Below are 22,914 nucleotides of genomic sequence, written 5' to 3'. Positions count from 1 at the left end.
TTATTTGTCTGATTTTGATTTTTGAGTGGAGGACATGTTTACTTGGGCGGTATATAAATGCCTGGAATAGATGTAATAAAATACATTAATAATTATCACGTAATGATGATGATAAGTAATATTAGAAGCCAAGGACAGAATGAGGATAGCACGATCTTCTCACATATTAAAAATGCAAGGAAAAGAATGTCGAAAAGGAAGGCAAACAGATCAGTTGCAATAGAGATAAGAGCTACACACACTGAAAAACCTTTTGAGCAGTGGAAAACAGAAGCCTCTTGATGATAGCACAGTGAGTTCATTTAGTGCTCCAGCAGACTTGTCTTCCATCACAACAGCTTTTCACTTTTTATTTGATTCCAAGTCCAACCAAACAATTGATTCTCTTCATCTTCGGCTGAAAGGCAATCTTGAGGCAAAAGGTTGTCCTAAATTTTGTATCAAAAGAGATTTGTCATAAGCATGAAAGGAGGAAAAATTATATTATTAAGATTATGACTTTGCTGAAATTGTTGCTTCTCGAAGGCAGAGGTGGTCAAGATAAAAATAAATTGTCCATCTCATACTCTGCTTCAGTTCACTGGATGACTCAGCCAGCAAAAAGGTCAGTGTGTAATCTGGAAAGTCATTTTCCAAGCTTCTGTATCTTACTATTTAATCCTTCACCTTTATTTCTTGGCGACTAAAAGCAGAGTGGCTAGAATTTATTTATTTGGATGAGCATTTTATGTCCTTGTCTTATATTTGATTTGGAACTTGTTTCCTATTTCAGTTTTTATCCTGTAAGGCACTTTGGTATTTTAAAAAAATGATGAAATAATTATATTAACAGCAGCAGCAACAACAACAAAAGCAGTAATTGTTTGGGAAGAAGGATTACATTTTGTGGAAACAACCACATGACTTCAAAATAAAACAATTGCCGAATGTAGCAAAGAGTTATAGGTAAAACTCTACACACATGCTATTATTATTTGCAGTTACTGGTTGTTTTTCCCCAAAAGTGACTCAAAATTATTGGCAAAACAGTACAAAGATCAAAAACATTATAAAACCAGCACAAAATAAATAACACATTGATACACATCCCACAGTTCAAAAGGATGAAATTCATCCAAATTAAAGGATGAAAGCCCAGATAAAAAGAAACCTTTTTGCCTATTGCCTAAAAGTTGATAGTGATGGCACATTCCTGGGCAGAGCTTTCCCACAAGAGGAGAGCCACTACTGAAAAGGCCCATTCTCATATCACCACCCTCCACCCTTCCCTCAAGGGAGGCACACGCAAAAGGGCCTCAGCTGATGAATCCAGGGTCTGGGTTGGAATTAGAGTTGTTTAAGTAGTATGGTACAATTTTCATGTAGGCAAATTGATCATGAATGCTATTGGGGGAAATAAAGGGGTGGGTCTGGGTAAGTTCCACTCATGCAATATGGCTTTCCTGCCCCTTTCTCCTCCCCACTGCGGACCTTTGGAAACACCACCAAAGTCTCCGCTTGACTATTGGGAGAACCTTCCCAAACAGCGTTGGGCAGCTGTGTGGGATGGGATGGAGAGTGAAGTCAGCGAAGCTTTGTGTGAGTAAAGGTGCCTTTCCACTCACTCACTCACGCAAGGCAACTTTGGATCCAGTCCAGCAGTAATACCATCCCTCTTTCATTTAAACAGTTTCAAGTGCACAGTGCAAAGCAATAAATTGCAGTTATTACAGAGCTGTAGTAATTTTGGTGTTGCTGCTTAATTATTAGTTCACTTGGGACTTGTTTTTGGCCTAAGTATGAAATTAAAATAAGAATTAGCTTACTGGAGTTATTAATTCTTCTTTTTTTCCTCCACAGGAAAATATTGTTGCATGCTACCACAATCTTCAAGCAGTGCAAGATTCCAGAGGTTCCAGGAGCTTACCCCAGGGTTTGGTTTCCTCATAATGAGGGCAGCAGAGATTGTGATGTCTTTATGATACAGGGTTTATTTACACATATATTCAATTTGAGCCCAGGATGGAGAGGCTCACAGCATTAACACCCCTAGAGGATCTTGCTTCTCCCATAGCCACGACCTCGGATTCCTGCAGAAATCAAGCCTGTCTCTTTCTCTATGGCTTTCGCCTGCTTCCAATATTTATCCTTATTCACATCCTAACCGCAGGATACTATTACTATTCTTTTACTAATCCTCTACATCAACATATAATCCACACCACTTCCCAACACTCCAAATTCCCTATTGCCATTTTGGATTACTAATCTCATCTACTAGTCTTCCTTCGCCATTTAACATCACTGTAAATTTAATAATATTCCATTGTTTTCAGATTTTTCTGAAAAACGGGAAGGGGGATTCAGAACCAATCTACTTGCTTCATCATTTTTCCCATGCTTGGGCATACAGAATTCTGGTTGTTGTTGAAATGTATAGCGACTGGGTCTGGTATGATGCAGCAACATCCCCTTTCACATTTCTCTTGCACTCCAGAGTGTATTTATTTTTATATGCTTAATAAGAGAACAGTAATCATACAATTAGCTGACAAAATCACATGCTAAGTATACAGGAAATATTTGGAGTATATCATAATGATGCCAATAATAATGATCCAATAAGCATACTTAAATGAAGTATGTAGATAGAATTCCTTTTTCAAGAGCCAGCAACTGAAAGACCAAGAACTATTGTCAGGGAACTGACATCGGAGGAAAGGGAAGTGGTAAGGCTCCCAGAGACTGGGAGAGAGTCAACAGCCAAAGCAGGGACCAGCAGGGGGAGCGCGGGGGTCTCTGGAGGAGGATCTCAGTAATGCTGAGAGAGACGCAGCAGCCCAGGCAGGAAGCAGCAGGGGAGAGAAAGGGGTGAGAGACACTTCGAGCGAAAATAGCGGGGAGGTGTCAGAAGCAACTGCAGGGAGACCCATGCTGCGCCGGAAGCTGCCACGTCGTGAGTCCAGGAGACGTGTTTCCGTTAAGGAACTTCTTTGCTGGAAGCGCTTCCGCAGACAGCCACTGTCAGACTCTACTAGTGACTAGAGCAGACATGTCTGAGGAGCTCTGTCACACACAGAGGTTTGTGGGGTCGCACAAACTCTGAAGGGGCACAATTTTAAGCACAAGCAGCTAACCATCCCTTGACAACTATGCATAGTGGAATGATAGTTCTAATATTATTTAGACGTTTCAGCATTTAGTTATTCCTTCCTTCATTCATAAAATGCCGATTTTGAATATACAAGTAAAACATTATGTGTGATCCAACTGAGGTCCAGTCCTGCAGAATTTGACATCTTCCCAGTTCTACAGTAGCTACTGTCAAGCTTCTGGGATCCCTCCCACGGTGGCAGCCAGTAAGCAGATAGACAATAAAAGTTCTTACCAATTAATTTATTCAATATTTACAGTGAGAGATGAAGGAACACAGTACCCCCTAGATAATGGTGTTGCTCCAAGTAAAGTCCCACCCCACTACATCTCTCCTATTCTACGTCTCCCCTGCGTCGGCTAATCTGGGCTTTCTGCCTCTGAGCCTGCTGTTTGACTACCCTCAATGCTCGCCTGGTCCTGGGAGAGGGGCGCTCAGGAATGCTTTCCAAAGACTGAGTCTGTCAGCTGTTTCTCCCCTGGTGTTTCTTCTTCCTGCTGTTCCTCTTCCAATATTTCCCAGTTTCTCCCCTCTGCAGCCTCTAAACTATGCCCTTTTGCAAACCACTGTTCTAAATATATACTGTCCTCCTGTTCTCAGGAAGGTTCAGGAGAAAGGGGGGCAGCCCCCACCATTCCTCCTCAGTCCAGCCCCTGACATCTACTAACAAAGTCAAAGAGGAAAAGAGATCTGCCTATGGTCCACCTGTCACACACACTGTGCAGATTCACTGAGGATAGGGCAGGAGGTTTGGGCGCTCAGTTCCTCTCTTCTTTCCTACCAACTCACAGTAGTGGGAGGGAATTAACTACACTAGCCCCAGGGCTGAAATAAAGTTGTGCCGTTTTGTCAGGGAAACAAAGGGGCAGTTGATGTGGTTTATCCATTCCCACACCCAACATGCCCTGCTGTCATTCGCTGTGCATTGCCACAGGTGGAGTTCTCTGCTAGCATGCCAGGAGGTTTTGAACAGCCTAAGCATTGCCTAAGGCCCTTCATTCAGTAACAGTGTGGAGTTATGCTTGCTCCCTAATATCCTGATTAGTGACTATTGACATCAAAATATCCATGACCTGCTGCAGCCATCAATATGGCACTGGGTGTTCTGTATGCATTCAAGACAGAAGTTCCATTGTGTGTGGTGAAACTGACTTTCACAAGATAAGCATCCATAATATTGCAGCGCAGAATGAACTGACTGTGGTTGAAATTAAACTAGAACAGGTTTTCTCTTGAAATTCCACAAAACATCCTTCATTTTCATCCCAACTCAGAGTAATACCACATTTAATAGAAGGCAGTGTCTGTAATATTTTGAATGCAGTATTTTAAAACAAATAAGCAGCTATGGCCTAGAACATTCTGTTAAAAAACGTGACTCAGTGGTGCGTCATGATTTCAAAGACAGCTTGATTTGATTCTGCCCCCAGTGATAATCACTAGGGACATGACTGACGCTTCGATATAAGTACAATGGATATTGTGATGTGCAGGAGTTGACACATACCCAAACCTTCAGATTCAAATAGACAAGTATCGTCTACTCCCACATCTCTGCACCAGGATAAAAAATTTGCTGTATTGTCCCGTGCAAAAAAGGATCCAGGCGGTGCATTGGCTTTGCATGGGATTCTCCTCACCGGCATTATCTGTAATGCAAACAGAAAGAAAATTATACATTACACGATGATTTAGGATGCTTATTAATATTTGGACATGCCTCTCAATAAATATTCCCAGGGTGTGCCTGCTTCCAGTTAATCAATAGGAATGTGTGTGTTTTTTAATATTCCTAGTTTTATTACACTGATTGTAATTGTGTGAACATACAGATCCCAGAGGGCTGTGGAAAGACTTCCACTCAAATGCATCTAGATCTTTCATAGCCCCTACCTATTGCAGGTGAATAGAAAAAGGAAATATTGGATTCCCGTACCTTTAATAGTTGTGCAGAAGAGGGAATTTTAGACAGTTTAGCTTGCATGACAAGCTACACCTACGAAAATTCCCTCGTCCACGTATCAAAAGGCACAGGGGCCCTGATTGACCTCTTTTTTACCCAGACTCCCTATGCAGTCTTTTATAGACCCCTCTGGTGGTAGGGGGAAGAGGGATATTTGGGCTTCAACCCAAACCCCCTATGTGCTGGGCTTAAAGGGGTGTTGGATCAGGTGAAAGTGCCCCTCTTCTCATCCTCCGTCTACACTTACAGGATACATAAAACTTGTAGATGATTGGGATTTTAAGAGGGCTGGAGATGAATACACTTTCTCAGCCTTACTGCTAAAAATGGCCAGTTTTTGTATGACATCAACTTTTAAGAACAAGGGGAGGGGTTCCGCTTGGCAGGATACATAGGTGTGACAGTGCCATACACATTCAAATTTTTCTCATCCCAGAGCAAGCAAGACTAAAAATAAATAGTTAAAATGTGCAGCTTGGCCATTAAAGTGATTTATGGAGTATCTGCTTCTGTTCTGGATCTGGTTATAAAATGCAAGATTTTCTGTAAGCCAAGCGCTGAGAAGCTCAAATGATGTCTGCAAAAGCTTCCAGCTCCATGTCCAGACATAGATTGCTTGTGAAAAGAAAAAAGGGGTAAAAAAAACTAGTCCCAAATAATTTCTTGGAAGCGTCACAAAACACTGGAGCGGGGGGAGGGGGTAGTGGGGAAAGGAAGCCAAACAACATGGGATTGAATGGGCTTCACATAACTTCAGCTACTGACAAAGAAATCACAGCTGATATAGCATCCAAGCCCAAAGGACCACTTGAAGTGATGCAATAGTTTTGGGAACAGAGAGGGTGCTGTTACAGTAGGTAATGCACGCCACTCCAATCTCCAAACGGTGCAATATTCCAGGGGTTCTAGGCATATATGTTTCCTTTGGGAATGTAGCACAGCAGAGACTGTGGTGTCTTTATGATATATGGTTCATTTACACATATATACAACCTGAGCCTATGATGGAGGGGCTCACAGCATCAACACCCCAAGAGAGTCTTGTTTCTCCCATAGCTGCAGCCTTGAATTCAAACAGAAATCCGACACTGCTGTCAAATGTTGCTCTGGCTCTCGCCCCAGCTTGCTGCTTTCCTTCTAAGTCACTTCACTACCTAAAAAAAAAAATCTCAGCTCTCAACTTTGGCTTTTGACCTTTCACTATCTGTCCCACCCATTTGCCGTCTCCCATAAAGCCTCTCCCTTTGTTCTCCCTACACCTCACCAAGAGGATAACCTGGCTAGTCCAAGAATTAGAAGCCTCGATTAGATGTTAACACTTGCTGGATCCAGGGATTAGAAGGGTCTCTGTACAGAACCTACTTCCCCAAACTCATAATGGTATATAAACTGAGTTAGGTGTTTTTTACTGGCAAATTTACAATGTTGGGGTCCCTTCCTTCTCCCCACACATTTTCTTTGTTTGTTTATGAATTTACAAGTAGCTCTATATTCAGAGAATACCTGAGTGGAGAACGAAAACAGAACATGAAAGATAATCCAGATCATAAAACAGTATTAAGACATACACACTAACACGAATGAAAAACTGCAGAAATAAAATAGGCTAATTGGAGAGAAAAGAAAAGTTTTTAACGGACGACATAAACATGACAATGCTGGAGCGTGCTTCACTTCGAAGGGAAGAGAATTCCAGAGAACTGGAGCCACAACGCAAAAAGCACATGCTCAAGCCACTATGTCACCACCAAACTCTCCAGATGGCAGCCTGTAGAGAAACCAGAAAGCAGCTGCCAAACCACAGAAGTGACTCACTGCTTGGAGCAACCATCGTGCAGAAGGAGCAGCAAGACAGCATCATATCATTGGGACGTAACTGATGCAGAAGGGGATGCACTGGCCAGACACTTCCTTTCCTTCCTCTGACTTTCCCTTTTGCCTCCTGTTTGGGATGCAGGTCAAATACCAGAACCGGTCTTTTTAAATGTATGTAAATCACATAGTGCAAAGTGGTTTCAAGCTCTGATCCAGGAACCCCCTGGGGTGATTTCAAAGCTTGTTTGGGGGCTTCTCAAATGCCAAACATGACAGCGAGTTGTATACAACTACATCCTACTCAGAGTAGACACAATGTAAATAATGAACCTAATTTAGTCATGGAGGTCTACTTCAATGAATAAAACTGAATACTATCAAGGCTCCTTTGTCATTTGTATAACAAATGACAACTGCTGACACCTCTTCTATGCAAGTATTGATGGCCTCTGGCCATCAGTGATATCAGTAATGGCCAGGCTTCCTTGGACAGAAGCTTGTATTTATTGCTATCCACCTTTCTGTTTCTTGAGGGCAGAGTGCAGTAGTTGGGGGGGGCAGGAGCTCAGGGTTAGAGCTTTACACAGAGAAGGCCCCAGATTCAGTCCATGGCATCTTCAGAGAATTTGGAGAGCGTCTGTCAGCCACTGAGCTAGGGGATTCAATAGTCAGCCTCAGTATAAGGCAGCTTCCTACATTCCAACTTTCCCTGTTTTGTATAACCACTGGATTGTGTCACACATCTTGTAGGATAGAGTCCTACAATGAGTACCAGAGGCCTGGCCAATGACCCAAGTGAACTGAGCATGCTCTGGAATGCCCAGGACTTCCTTAACATTTCTGGTTGATGCTTAAGGGATTGTGAGTGAACGTCACATATTTGGTTCTTCCCGTTAAAATTGTCATTGCAAGAATATTCTACAGCACTATATTTAAGTGTGATGAAGAACTTCTGCTGGACAAGGGCCCTATCGAAATGCATGGGAACTGTCCGTATGCAGTTTTACTGTACCTCAATGGGGCTCACGCAAAAGGAATTCCCATTAATGGGGCAAAACATGTGCAGGAGACCAAAATACCATCAGTCACATTAACACCATACATTTAAAGCACATTCATTGCACATGGCTTCCCCCCAAAGAATCCTGGGGACTGTAGTTTGTCAAGGCTGCTAGCAACTGTCTCTCTGTGAGGGGTAAACTACATTCCCTCAGGGGAGGTTATATGCTTTGAATGTGCTTTAATGTGTGGGACAGTTGTTGTTTATTATTAAAAATACTACTGACACTGAAGTGGGGAGGCAAGGAGCATTTTGCCATTTATATCCATAGAGCCAGAATTTTACTCAGTGCCTTAAATGAAAGTAAGATTAAACTTATACTGAAGGACTGTGGGGAAATATCTATGTTTTCTTCTCACCTAATAAATTCTCAACCACCTAAAAATAACTAAAAAGTCCTTTTTATTATTCTCAAATCTGTTAACTGTAAGTTCTAACTCTGAAATATGAACACTGTTATTTAAGGAAGGTTGATTCTCAAATGCTTTTTTTTTCAAAAAAGAAAAGAACTGATTTACTTTTTGTTTAAATGACTTGAATTTCTCCAAAGTGTTTTGGAACAGATCATCCTGACATAATTAGGTTTCCATATGGCAAAAGTGACTTTTGTTGACATAGTAGACTATAGCCACAGTTACTCTAAAACAGCAGTGCGCACAATTGCTCCTATCAAATATCACCCAAAAACAGTTCCCCAGTTACACTCCTTTTACAATCCTGACTTGTTGATGTGCATGCAGGAGGTTTAATGCAGGATGTGAAAGTGTGAGTGAAACAGATGATGTCAGCCTGGAAAAATGTGGTCAGGTTTGCTTCGGCACCCCGAGAGGGGCTCTGGCTCTATGAAATCACATGGAAAAAGAAATAGATTGATATAATTTTTCCAAAAGAGGTTCCATAATTTTGCTTTTAAAATGTTTGCTTTGGGGAGACTCAAAGCATATTTTAAGATCTCTCAAAAAGAGAAGCTACCCTTTCTTTATTTCCCTTTGAAATTCCTGTGAATAAGTAAGCCCTAAAACAGTGGGGGTTGTAGTCAGCCAGGCCGCTTATCAGAAAAGGATCCCAACAGTTTGACTCACCCAGGTTATCAAAATATGATAGCTAATATTTTTTGGGGTTGCAGCAATCATTCATAACTACTATCATTCACTGATTATAGAAAATGAGTTTCAGGTTTTCCTTACTATGCCTAAAGAAGCTATCATTTCCCTTCTCTTTTCCCCCCAGCTGATCTACACATACAGTAGAATCACACAGAAGAGTTTTTCTTGAACCATTTCACTTCAGATTGTAGGTGCCAGAATCCCATCTTTAAACACCCACCCAAAGAGGATGCGGAGGAGGGAGGAACTGACATAGAATAATAATAATAATAATAATAATTTATTATTTGTACCCCGCCCATCTGGCTGGGTTTCCCCAGCCACTCTGGGCGGCTTCCACAGGGTTCTTCATACAGAGAGGAGTTTGTTTACATGGGGGAGAAGTCAAACATAAGGCCTACAGTTCAGGGGAAACTGCATCATGTCTACCTTTGGAACTCTAGTATTATTGCTTGTGTCTTAAAGATATTAAAAAGAAATGCATAAACGAGAGAGGCCAAAATATAGTGACGCAAAATGTGGATGGACCCAACCAGAGCCGTCTTTCCCATAGACCTTAGTGGTGCTCTGTGCCACAGTGCCGCCCTCTCAGGGGTGCCCCAGCAAGTGGGGGAGCTGTGCATCATTGCCGGCGGCCTCTCCTTTCCCTGCACGCCCAGGTGTGCAGCTTGCCTCCCAGGCATCCTGTGCATGGCAGGAGCACGGGAGGAGAGCCCTGAAGAGGTGGGTGGGAACAGTTTCAACAGGGAAGCTGGAGCCTCTCCCAGCAGCTCTCTGTCAAAGCTCCCCACCAGCAAGCAAGGACCCCACCTCTCCCTTTTCGGTGCTGCGGCTTCCCGGTGGGCAGAAGGGAACTCCAAAGCATTTGCAAAGACTCTCCTCCTCCTCCTCACCCAGGAGCAGAAAGAGCTGCTTTGGCTGCTGCCCCTGCAACTTCCATGCTCTTTTCTGGAGACCAGGCTGAACTCTGACTGAAATAATTGCTTCATGGGGTCTACCCAAGGCGTTTGGCTCCCCCTCCCACCACAGACACGTCCTTAGCTGTGCCCAAGTGCACTTTTATTTCTCCCTTTAAGTAGCGTTGTGAACACGCACACCCCATACACTGCGTGTGTGGTCGTGGGCAAGGACAATCTTTCTTTCAGTACTGTCAACATCTGATGAACGTTTGCTAGGAACTCATAAAGGGCCTTCCCAGTGGTTCCTCTCAGGCTTGGGATCTCCTTGACAAAGGAAGCACATTTAGCCCAATCTATGACAAAACAGCCACATGCCCTACTTTGCAGCTCCATTTGAAGAGGACAGTTCTTTGTTTCAGTAATTGAGAACATGTAGCCCTTCAGATGTTGTTGAACTCCAAGCCCCATCAGCCAAGCCAGCAAGGTCAATGGTCAGCGATTAGGCAATTGTAGTCCAAAAGGCAAGAGGTTCCTGTTCCCTGTTTGAGGCAGTCCTCTATTGGATGGGCTATCTGGTTTAAAAACAACAAACATTGAGCCTGTGGTGCAATGGATCAGTACATCTGACTGTACATCTGGCCGGAAGGTTGGTGGTTGAAGCCCACCCAGGGACAGCTGTGGGCAGGATTCCTGCATTGCAGGGGACTGGACTAGATGACCCTTGGGATTCCTTCCGATTCTACAATTACAGTGGTACCTCAGGTTAAGAACTTAATTTGTTCTGGAGGTCCGTTCTTAACCTGAAACAGTTCTTTAGCTAATGGGGCCTCCCGCTGCCGCCGCGCTACCGCTGCACAATTTCTGTTCTCATCCTGAAGCAAAGTTCTGATCCCTAGGTACTATTTCTGGGTTAGCGGAGTCTGTAACATGAAGCATCTGTAACCTGAAGCGTCTGTAACCCGAGGTACCACTGTATATGAACATCTATGAACCATAAGAAGGGACAGTAGAGGCCTTGAAGCTGCTTACCTTAGCTCCTGGAAAGCAGGCTAGGCAAGCAAACAGGGGACCTTGTCACAGTCTGCCCCACTACAATAAGATGCATTGTATTTCTATTTAAATAAATACGGCTCTACATATACAATAAAGGTAAAGGTAAAGGTACCCCTGCCCGAACGGGCCAGTCTTGACAGACTCTGGGGTTTGTGCGCCCATCTCACATCTATAGGCCGGGGGCCAGCGCTGTCCGGAGACACTTCCGGGTCACGTGGCCAGCGTGACAAAGCTGCATCTGGCGAGCCAGCGCAGCACACGGAACGCCGTTTACCTTCCCGCTGGTAAGCGGTACCTATTTATCTACTTGCACCCGGGGGTGCTTTCGAACTGCTAGGTTGGCAGGCGCTGGGACCGAGCAGCGGGAGCGCACCCCACCGCGGGGATTCGAACCGCCGACCTTTCGATCGGCAAGCCCTAGGCGCTGAGGCTTTTACCCACAGCGCCACCCGCGTCCCTACATATACAATAGCACATGCCAATTGTATGCAAAGCCCTATCCTCTTTAGTCCTCTTTTTTGGGGTGTTGCATAAGTGCATAACCTTAGACACATTGTACCTCTTTGAGGGAAAACACCTGAGTACTGGCTTATCTACAAAGTACACCATATGAAAGAGAAGTCTTCCCCAAGTTCCATCTTTCTGCAAGGCTACAGTCTAGGCAGAACCCAGAACTGAATTTTCACTGTTATGACACTTCAGTGTTGAAACGCCCTCCATAAATGGGGCCTGCCTAATTCTTTCAGACATCTGGTAAAAACATTTTTATTATTTGGCATTTGGGATACATGACCTTTTACTGCCCTTAGCAGTTATAAATGTAGCATTATATTCATCTGTATTTTTAAATTTACCTTTTCTTAAAATTGTGAGCCATCTTTAGCAGCAAGTTGTTTGGAAAAGCAATTAACACATTTAAGAATAAATGAAGATAGGGGACAACATTGCAGCTGCACAATAAACCTTGTACAGGCATGCCCTGGTGGTTTTCTGCCCAACTCAGATATGTCTCAATTGCATTTTTAATATTCCCTAAGGCATCTGGTTCCCTATCAGACTTCCCATAGGCATATGGTTGGCAACTGCAAAACGATGCTGGACTAGATGGGTCTTCAGCCTGACCTAGCAGGGCAGGATCAACCTCTTTGCCTCTAGTTTCAAGCACTAGTTACAGCACTATTCTAGAGGCATGTGATAGGTGCAATGGGCAATAGACTTGCAACAGTGAAGGTAACTAATTTGCTTATTTATTATTAAGTTTATTGCCACTGCTCACAGCAGAGCGAACAATGAAAAAAAGAAAAGAAAAATGGCACATAATTATCAAGATGTCCAATTAAACAGAATCATAACACTATTAAAATAATAGCAGTGCCTAAAAATAAATCATATTTATACATTTGCTTCAGTTGAAGCCCTTAAAAAACATTTCAGCTAGATATGTGCTTCAAGCCTTCAGCACCAAAGAGAGAGCACTCAGTTTCAAAAAAATAATAATGAGTGCTTACATAAAGCAAAACACAAGCAGCAGGTCTGGAAGTGGTAGGTTATCAAGTTGGGATGGGCATTTGAGATGGGATGTTCATAAGCAACAACCAGCTTAGTCTGAGGAGTCAGTCCGGAGGTAGAATCTTTCTAAGACCATAAAGAACCCAATTCACTCCTTCAGTTGCCTGATCCTTCCTGAATTAGTAGCTGCAATGCCACTGGCTATATGCATGGTGATGATGATGTAGCACAGTACAGAACAGATAGTAACTTCTTTCCCTAGCAAGCTGCAATGGCCGCCTGTGTCCTGCTACCAAGGTCCCTGGTTTGAAATGCCAATCACCTTCCAAAAAGCCTCCAGAATAGTACAAGAGGCATCAAATTGAGCCAAAGCATCCCTCTTTGACTTCAAGAAGAATGTTGCTCTAAATCAGTGGTTTCCAACCGGGGGACATATGGCCCCCTGCAGCCCCCCCCCCCGGATATTCCAAGGGGAGCACAGGTCAAAATCGTGTAAATGGGGGGGGCACACCAGTAGGCTTGGGGGGCACAGAGAGAAGTAAGAAGTGAAGCGGGGAATCAGGTAAGTGTGGTGGTGGGGTGGCAATTGGCAGGGCTGGGCGAGGCAGAGCTGTTTGTTGCTGCTGCCAGTGCTGGGCGTGGTGGCAGCCTGGGCCTGACTCTGCAAGGCACAAGGTGCAATCCACCCCAGCGCCTAGTGGATCAGGGCCTTCGGATGTTGTTGAGGTGTGCAGAGCCCGTTGGCAGCATTGACTTGGCTCTGCAAGGTGTGGGGTGAAATCCACCCCAGAGCATAGTCGAGTGGGGTTGTCTTGTGCTGCTGACTTGCATCTAGTAAATAACTAAGTGTCTACTCAGAAGTAAGTTGCACTAGTTCAGTGGGCCTTACTCCCAGGTAAGGATGTGCTTTATCTAGGCAGTCAGGGCTCCTCCAGATGGCAAGATCTTTTTGCACCAGGTCAGTGGGGACCACTTGCTTTTTAAAATTCTCCCATATATACAGAACACCCTGTGTGCCCTTTGGACTGTTTCTGTAGGTTTTCCCCTCTGTGTCAAATAATGAGTCAAATAAGTGTTGTTTCCTTTTTATAATACACGAAAGATGGTTCTCTCTCTGGAGGTTCTGGGCTCTCCTTCCTTGGAGGTTTATCTGAGTTTCCTACATTGCAGGGGCTTGCACTAGAAAGATGATCCTTCGGGTCCCTTCCAGCTCCATGATTCTATGTTTTTCTGCTTCAACAATATTTCACTCTGTTCCTATCATTTTATGCAATTGTATTTTGTATAAATTATAAACATTACAAATAAAATCTGTTTTATTTACATATGAAACATTTAAATAGCTACCTTTCTACCAGTAGGATGGAGAGGCAGGGGCATAGCCAGGATTTTTGTTAGGGGGCAGGCTTTTGTTAGGGGGGGCAGAACCTCAAATATGTATTGATTTGTATTGATTTTTACTTATGGGTGGCAGCTGCCCCTCCTTGACTACACCCGGGGGGGGGGTCACAGGAAGGAAACAAGAACGGAAGGGGGCCATGGTTGGAAAAACGTTGGGAAACGCTTCTCTAAATTACCAAGTTCAGCCTTGAAAGCAGAGTGTGCACGCTTTTCAAACAAACACCAAGAACCCTTTGACCTATTACGGTAAGCCAAGGTTGGCAAAAGTGGCCTGGGTGGTGTTGGACCCCAGCCCCCGTCAGCCCCAGCCAACATGACCAGTGGTCAGAGATGGTGGCAGAAGTACAGTAAGTAGGTTCCCTTCCCTTCCGTAAACCTTTGGTCTCAAACTGATGGATTGTGACCATCAGCTGGTTTCTTCACTGATCTATGGTGGGTTATACCAGAGTTTGCAGTTGTTAAAAACATTTGAATGAAATTCTAAGGATAAAAATAGAAAATTGTAGAGGAAAGAGGGAGAAGATAGAAAGATGAAAGGGTCTCATATTGCAATCTGGCGTTAAAGGTGGGGGTCTTGAGTCAGAAAAGTTTGAAAGACTACTTGCATGCATGGTAGAGAACTACCATCAGTTATGCCAACTTCCCCAAATAATAAACAAGGTCATTATTTGGAAAATATCAACATCTGACCATTAAAGAATAATGCAGACAGCTCCACACTGCAATATGAGTAATAAATGTAAAAATCCGTGCAAATTCCAAGCAGCAGTCAGGACCACATGGAATGTGTTGTCATATTCAACTTAGCTTGTCTCCCTTTGTTTCTCCCTGCTTCTTCATGGTCAGCCTCATGCTATGCAATTCTTCAAAATGTACCATTTCCCCCTTAACTCTTCTGCAAAATTAGTTCCAAATGGTGCTTTACCTTTTATGAGCCAAGTGTCAAGCAAATACCCCAGGATAGCAATTTAGATAATCTAAAGAAAGAATTTCCTTTTAAAAAATTTAATATTGCCTTTGCTGTCATTTTTCAGACTGACAGATGTTCAGAGATGTTGATGCTGTCACCCAAAATGTTCACAAGGGATTTCATTCATGAATTCCTGAAGTTAAGTTTGACACTCCTCTGAAAATGTTTCATTTTTGCCTCTGCGATAAAGATTCTAATTTTTTTTCTGTAACTCTTCCAATCAGAAACCACAAAGAAGCTGCTGAGATTTGGGGAATTCAAAGCTGGATAAAGGGTTTTTTAAAATACACATATATAAAAAAATGGCTCCATGATTTGAAAAACATGTTGGAATGTTAACAAACAGAGCCAAATTTCCAAATTGGCCTTAACTCGGTGTCTGAAATTCTGAAGGTCAGCTTCTCTGCGCACACTCATCATGCCTACAGAGCTGTGATTATTTGTAGCATGAACACATATGCTACAACAAGCCATTGTCTTTCTCCCTCTCCTGTTGTCTGGCTAGTTTGGTTCTGTTCTGATCCTGTTGTAGATTTGTACAGCTCATCTGCTTGGGACTGTTGTGTTGGGAGAGGCACCAACATACTTTCCTGTTTTCTCCAGCAGGGCAAGCAGCACTTTCAGAGGTAAGATGATTTTCATCAGAAAAACAGGAAAGGGGGGGGAGCATTAACCTACATACCTATAGAGAGAGAAATGAAGGTTGATCATGAATTCCCTGATATCCACATCTGATTTAGCCCATAGACTCAACTATTTCCCCCAGACTTGTAAAAGATTAGCATGTATCAGTCAGATTAGAACAGGCCACAAGGCAGGTACACACAATGCTAGAGGTTCCTTTTGGGAGTCTGCCATACCAAATCCAGAGGGTGGGTGATTGCCTCATTCAACCTAATGGTAGGACTGGCCCTGAATGTATCGCAAGTATAAATGCAAAACTAAGCAAGTGAACCTCATCAAGGTAACATTCTGGAGTGCTGTATCTAGCCTAAGTTCTCCCCAATATCTGTTTTTTTTTTTAATATTAAAATTCAAAATTACACTAGCCCATCAGAGCTAATGTAGCTAGGTGCATCTGTTCCTAACATCTACTAATCAGTTGTTTAATGGCATGCATAATTTCAAGGGAATTTCCATAAACCAAACCGTACTCATGCATTTATGCCCAGAAGCTGTAACATCATCCAATAATGTAGGTTCCCTGTGCTCCCATGCAATCTCCCATTACAACACACTAAGCAGTTATAAAGCTATCCAAGTGATTTTAAAGCACTTTTAAGGAATAATATGACAGTGATGTATTATCGTGTCTCTAGTACAAATGGGAATCCAAACTCCTTCTATTGACAATTAAAACAATATATCTCTCTTTCCCTCTTAATATAGAACAGATCATTCCACTCCACAAGTGTCTGAGATTGTGAGGTGATAAATCATGGAGAAAATGAAGGACTTCTAGGATTTCATGGAGCAATATTACTTATGTATCTATAGAAGAGTCACAAAAGCCTGGAATCAGTTAGCACAGAGCTTTGGTCAAAGGTATAGGTTGTGGCCAAGTAACACTTCACCCATCATCATCACAAACTAGCAATTCTTAAAACAGTATCAGTGGAGCTGGTTCCCCATGACACAGACAGTATTGCCCACCTCTCAAAACATGGGAAGGGAGGAACCACATGAGAAGGGTGAAATCATGCAAAGGGGACTGGATCTAGGCTGGGTGAGAGTCTGGATTGGGGAAATAGCATAAGTGTGATTCTTTCCCCCATACAATCATGAATGGTTAGTTCCAAAAGGTCAAGGGAAGACTTTCAATTGGCCCTAATACATTTATGCTGTGGGATTCCACAGGGTTCCATTTTGTCCCCCTGTTGCTCAACATCTACTATGAAGCTACTGAGTGAGGTCATCAAAGGAGATCAGGAATGAGGTGTCACCAATGCTCACATGAAACCCAACTCTAATTGTTTTTCATCAGATGATATGGTGGAAGTGCCGAAGCAGTGCTTGAGGAAATAGAGCCAAAGAAGTACAACTCAGTCTAGGAAAGACATAGGTGCCGTGGAGGAACTGCTCATGAGTTGAAGTTCAAACTGTTCTCAATGGGGAACATCCAAAAGGAGCAAGTATACAGTTTGCAAGGTTACATTAGAATGAGCTTTGTTACAGGATGTACAAGGGGCCTCTATGGGGCTTTTCAGCAGTTTGGTCTGATGCCCAAGCTGCATTCCTTTGATAGTCCATCACAGGATCAGGATCACCTATATGCATAGTCAGAGGCTCCTCTCCCGAAACCCCTGCCACTCCAGATACATGCCAGACCATTAATCCATATAGCTGTCTACTTGGTGCTGTCTATACCAGGAGTAGCCTTTGTAGAGCGTTCCATTATAATTCTCATCAGCATCAACCGATCTGGTCCATGGTCTGGGATGATGGGAACTCTAGTCCAGAAACATTTGGAGGGCACCACATTTGCTGCTCTGGCTCTATATGGAATATAGCAATAAATCTCCAGGATCTTGAGCAGGCTCTTTCCCTACCTTACCTGGCAATAACAGGGATTGAACTTGGATCCTTCTGCATGCAAAATGGGTGTGCTACATGTGCCCCTCTCTTTGCATGTTCTGCACCATGGAGTGATGTTTGATACGCCACTTAAAGCACTTACCTTGTACTTGTGCATTTCTTATCACTTATCAGGTTTCTGCCACTCACTAACTAGAGTTAGCTACTTGGATGCAAGACCTAGTTGCTGTTGCAGATGAAGTCTATTTCATTCTGCCTGCTCTAAATTAGGTACTGATTTTTTAGATTCTCTGAAACATGGATGTAAGATATTGTTGACAGCCCAGACAAGGATACTAGTGATCCTCTCCCAAGCAGCTTTATAGTCATGTGAAAATAATCCTGTCCAGATGGATTAACACATGTTAACACAGGGTTACATCTTCCCAATTCAAACCATACACTAGCAGCAAAGCAGTGAAATAAAAAGTATACAAGATCTACCATGCTTATGCTCAATGCTTCTGAGAAAGGCGAAAGAGACAAGGCTTTCATGATAGTGCTAAGAACGAAAAGTTCAAGAAACTCTCTAGTTTGATGTGTTTATCAATGTATAATGCTGTCTTTAAGGATCTATTATTGTAACATTAAATGAAATTCATTCATTCATTTAAGTAATATACACACTGCATATTTCAAAGAAAAATCGACACCTGGTTTACTCCACCCTAAAAATATAATAAATAAAAACCTACCAAAACAAAGTCCAGTAACACAAAGCAGCACAGATGAGTTACATTAAAAAATTCCCTTTAGTATAAACTGAGTATATCTATCAGTTAAATGCCCCAGAGCAGCATAATTGTTAAGCCATGCAATATAATCATAACACTTCAAGTATAACAAATGGCAGTTTCTAAAAATTGACCGTATAGCCAAGGAAAGGCAAAGGATCTAACACATCAAAAGAGGGAGCAATGAAACTATGAACTGCACATTAAAAGCCCATCAAAATAAAGGTGTCCTCGGTATCTTAAAGATGTACAAAGAGGAAGCCTTAATCCTGATGCACCTGAATTGGGAATGCATTCCAGAGTTCCAGGACCATCATATAAAAGGCCATGCTCTCTTGCACTGGGAACAAGGCATCCCACAATGATTTCAGCCCAGGACTGATTCATTTGGGAGCAAGGGGTCTCTAAGGTAATCTGATAAGTTATACATGGTGTGGAGAGAGTGCATATGGAGAAGTTTTTCTCATTTTTCTCATTTGAAGCCATCCAATGAATCTAAATGTTGGGAGATTCACAAAGGACGAAAGAAAATACCTCTTCATGCAGCACAGAGTTTAATTCGCTGCCACAAGATGCAATGATGGCCACCAGCTCAGATGGCTTTAGAAAACATTAGACAAATTCATTTTGGATCAGGCTTTAGATGACTATGTTGTACCTCTACTGCCAGAGACAGTATGCCTTTTACATAACAGTTTCAGGGAATTTTAAGTGAAGGGAGCACTGTTGTGCTCAGGTGCTTTTGGGGGGCTCCCCATAGGCATATGGGGGAGCTCTGATCCAGCAGGGCTTTTCTTACATTCTTATCCTAAGCCACTTAAGTATTTAAATGGTAGAACCAGCACTTTGGATTAAACCAGGAAGCCAACAGAGCTGATATTAAAAACAAGAACAGACAGAAGTCTGGCCACCACATTCTGGACCAGTTGACGCTTCTGGACTCTCTTCAAAGGCAGCTTCACATAAAGGACATTAATCCAGTCAGGAGGTAAGTGAAGCATGGATTATACTTTCTCAGACAATATGAGCCAAAACGTAAATACTGGCCCTGATCCAAGTCTAGTTATGCTTTGTTTTTGATACAGATCCGTTCTACGTCAGCTAGATCTCTTGAAGTCAGTAGGAACTTGATGAGTATTGCAGTGTGCATTCATATCCAGATATGCAACTTCGTCAGCAAATCTCTTTTGAGGAGGGCTAGTTTTTACTCAGCCATGCAAGAAAGCACATGCTCAAATGCATTATTTTCTGTGCGCATATTCCAGATCCGAGCCCACGTTCATTGAAGCCTGCTGAGCTCCCATGACAAAAGTGACATCAAATCGGACACTTGTATGTTCAATTGGTCCAAAATGTGGTGGCCAGGCTTTTGAATGGTGATTGCAGGCCATGTAACTTCTTTTTCATCTACACCTATGAAATGTGTGGCTGAAACTTTCCCAGAGAAAATTTGTATGCCAGTCAAGAGCCCAGTGGCGGAGCTTCATGCTCCGGGGGCGGAGAGCAGGCGGGGGCGGGGCTGGCACGTGTCCCGGGGGCAAGGAGCATGTCCTGGGGGCAGGGCGCACCACCGGGGGGCAGCCGCGATGGCACCCTGGGGTTCACGCTGCCGGGGGCAGTGCGCTCCCCCAGCACTCCTCTTCCTCCACCAGTGCAAGAGCCTATGCTGCAGGGCTATTATTAAGTACAATCTAAATTGAATTCAAGTTGAGAATGGAGCGCCAATTCAAACTTTCAGACACTCTTGGTAGCACTCCTTTAATGTGACTGAATCTGCCCACAATACTGGCAGGTTGCCCATTTGAAGTATTCCAAAAAAATTAATACCCCTCCATGTTGAGGAGGTAAAAGGGTTCTGGCTTAGCTTGTTCCTTACAGCATAGATTTATTACATGGAGGAAGATTTTTTGGATGTGAAAGAGCATTAAAAAATAAATGTATACCCAACTATTAATTTCTGTTCCTGGGACACCCTGCAAATGTATGCCCTTTTCTCTCTCCACAAAAATCGACACCACAGCTAGTTAAAAACAGCTCTGGGCCTTGGAAGGTACTGCTGCTGACAGCTATAGTTCCAGTGTCACCTGTCTACAATTTTGTCCTCCTCTCCTAGTTGTATTCACTGGCTGAATATGCTTTCCGGTGTTTGTATGCATACACAGGGCCACTCATTGGTGCCAGTCCTCATTCAGGGCATATTTGGTTCTCTCTTTGCACCCCCTGTTCACATTGCATCCACGATCTCATCATCACACAGTAGTGGTTGGTGGGGCAGGACTACTCACCTGATCTCCCGTCACTGTGGTGGAACAGGAGGGTGAGGAGGAGGCAAGGTAATGAATGGCAAGGTCAGCATGGTGCAAACCACTAGCATATACATCAGATTGTTTCTACCAGTGTGTTTGCGCCATGCCAACCTTGACACTACCTCACCTCCCCACCCTTGTTGCTACACCACAGCAACAGCAATAATGGAGGTCAGATAAGCAGTTCTGCCCTTCCAATCACTACTGTCCTCCCATGCCTCTGAGATGAGACTGTCATCTGAGAGGACTGTACCATTTGAGTGCCTACATATTAAAAATGCTCTTAAATACCCATTTTGACAGATACAAAACTGTCCCATCTTCTGTTTGATATGCTTTTATTTCAGAGCCCAATATTACCCATTCGTAGTCACACCAGAATGGCAATCCCTCTTCAGAGAGAGCTGGAAGAATGCCCTGAATATTATGCTGATAACTATTAACACACGTGTTATATGAGTTTACTTTAAATCTGAAAAAAAATTTGCTTTAATAATTCCATGCTAACGTGGGCTCTGTGCATACCACACATGCCTCGGCGTTTTAAATTTGTTTGTACAGCTGCGAAATTCTCAAATTAACTATCTGTCAGGAGAAGTAAAATATGGCCTGGAGAGCAAGGAGATGAAATCCAAGCCACTGAGAGAAAATTACAAAATGGACTCCTGCAATATGAATCACTTTTTTACAGAATCACACTTGCTATAATAATAAACCTGCAGTTTTGGGGGCAGTAGGTCATTAGCCATAACATGGGTAGAACCAGCCATTTACTACTATACAAATCCCCAGCATTTATTAACATAACTGTCACTGAATCTCCCTGTCTCTTAAATCTGCTGGAATATAAATTTAGTCATAATGCAAATACCACATGGCGTCCCACAGGTAGGTTTCACAGGCAAGGAAAAAATGGAATCAGGCCCTTCAGAAATGATCGCTATATTCCTCCGTATCCACTCTACTGTTAAATCCTCATCCAGGTTGGAATGATTACATTTTCTTTATGCTGTTTTAATGGTTCTAAAAATCCATACACAGAGGTATTATTTGCTGCTTTTTGGTAGGGTTGAGAAGCGCTGGGAAGGGACATTCCTGGGCTATGTTTTGCAATTATTTTCATGTTAGTGAACCGAAGAGCCCTATTAAGCGTTGAATAGCTAAACTGAAATGTCAGCCACTTAGCTATCCCACATCCTCAGCCCTGAACCTATCTTAATTATTAGTAAGTCCCATGAAAGTTTTCAACTTTCCTCAAGCAAGTGGGATGCTGCTGAAATGGAGGGCCCCATCTCCATAAGGGATGGGTGAATCTGTCAATTTCAGTTTCTCTCAATTGTTTATTTTTTCCAGTCTTAAATTCAGTTCTCCACATTTCTACATCAGTTTGCATTTTTTTAAAAAAAGAGTTCTCAGGAAAATTCATCAGGATTTTTGTGCACATTCTTCTTGATAGACGTATCTTTGCAAGCAATTCCCCCTAATATAATGCATTTTTATGTGACTTTCACTAATATATTGATTTATATGCACACTTTGCCCTGCAATGTGCATTTCTGTGCGCATTACCTGGCTACAGAACTGCACTGCAAAATTTAGAGATGTGTAAACTTTGAAGGGTAGCTGCATTTCGGTTCCTAGGCTGTTTCGGGGAGAGTGAATTTCAGTGATCAAGGTGGACCATAAGGAATCAGGCCATTCTTCAAGGAGTTTGAGGTCTTGTTAGTTCAGGCTTTGTGAATTAACACAATAACTTTACCCAGTAGCAGATCAGCAACCAGTGCAGCTCTTTCAGCAAGGGACAACATCTTGCCAGTAGCCTGCTCTTGTGATATTTAAAGGTAAAGGTACCCCTGCCCGTATGAGCCAGTCGTGTCTGACTCTAGGGTTGTGCGCCCATCTCACTTAAGAGGCCAGGGGCCAGTGCTGTCCGGAGACACTTCTGGGTCACATGGCCAGCGTGACGAAGCTGCTCTGGCAAGCCAACACCAGCGCAGCACACGGAAACGCCGTTTACCTTGCCACTATAAAGCGGGCCCTATTTATCTACTTAGAAGTGCTTTCGAACTGCTAGGTGGACAGGAGCTGGGACCGAAAGACGGGAGCTCACCCCGCCACGGGGATCCGAACCGCCGACCATGCGATCGGCAAGCCCTAGGCACTGAGGTTTTACCCACAGCGCCACCCGCGTCCTCCTTGTGATATTTAGGACGGTCTTAATTATCAAAGTTTTAGAAACAGTGAACAATCAAGGCTTTAAGGATCAGTCTACATGCTACCGGTTCAGCCACTGTAATCGCCTGCTTTGTATCAGATCTGACTAGTTCATCTAGCTCAGTATTGTCTCCTGTGATTTACAACTAGCAATGCTTTTCCAAGGTCTTAGGCACT

General features: G+C 43.1%; 1 protein-coding gene across 6 annotated transcripts in view; it reads right to left on the bottom strand.

Annotated features, from left to right (window-relative positions):
- Positions 1–22,914, bottom strand: part of GAS2 (growth arrest specific 2) — a 118,864-nt gene that overhangs the window by 59,063 nt on the left and 36,887 nt on the right. For all 6 annotated transcript variants that reach the window (XM_082210928.1, XM_082210930.1, XM_082210927.1 and 3 more), the window contains one exon: positions 4,641–4,782. In XM_082210928.1, coding sequence (XP_082067054.1) covers positions 4,641–4,782 — 142 coding nt within the window. The remainder of the gene's footprint in view (positions 1–4,640; positions 4,783–22,914) is intronic.

Source organism: Podarcis vaucheri (assembly GCF_965113315.1).
Source record: "Podarcis vaucheri genome assembly, chromosome: 1".
In the NCBI taxonomy this organism is placed as follows: Eukaryota; Metazoa; Chordata; class Lepidosauria; order Squamata; family Lacertidae; genus Podarcis; species Podarcis vaucheri.
Note: the sequence above shows the minus strand (reverse complement) of the source record. Positions and strands in the feature narration are given on the sequence as shown.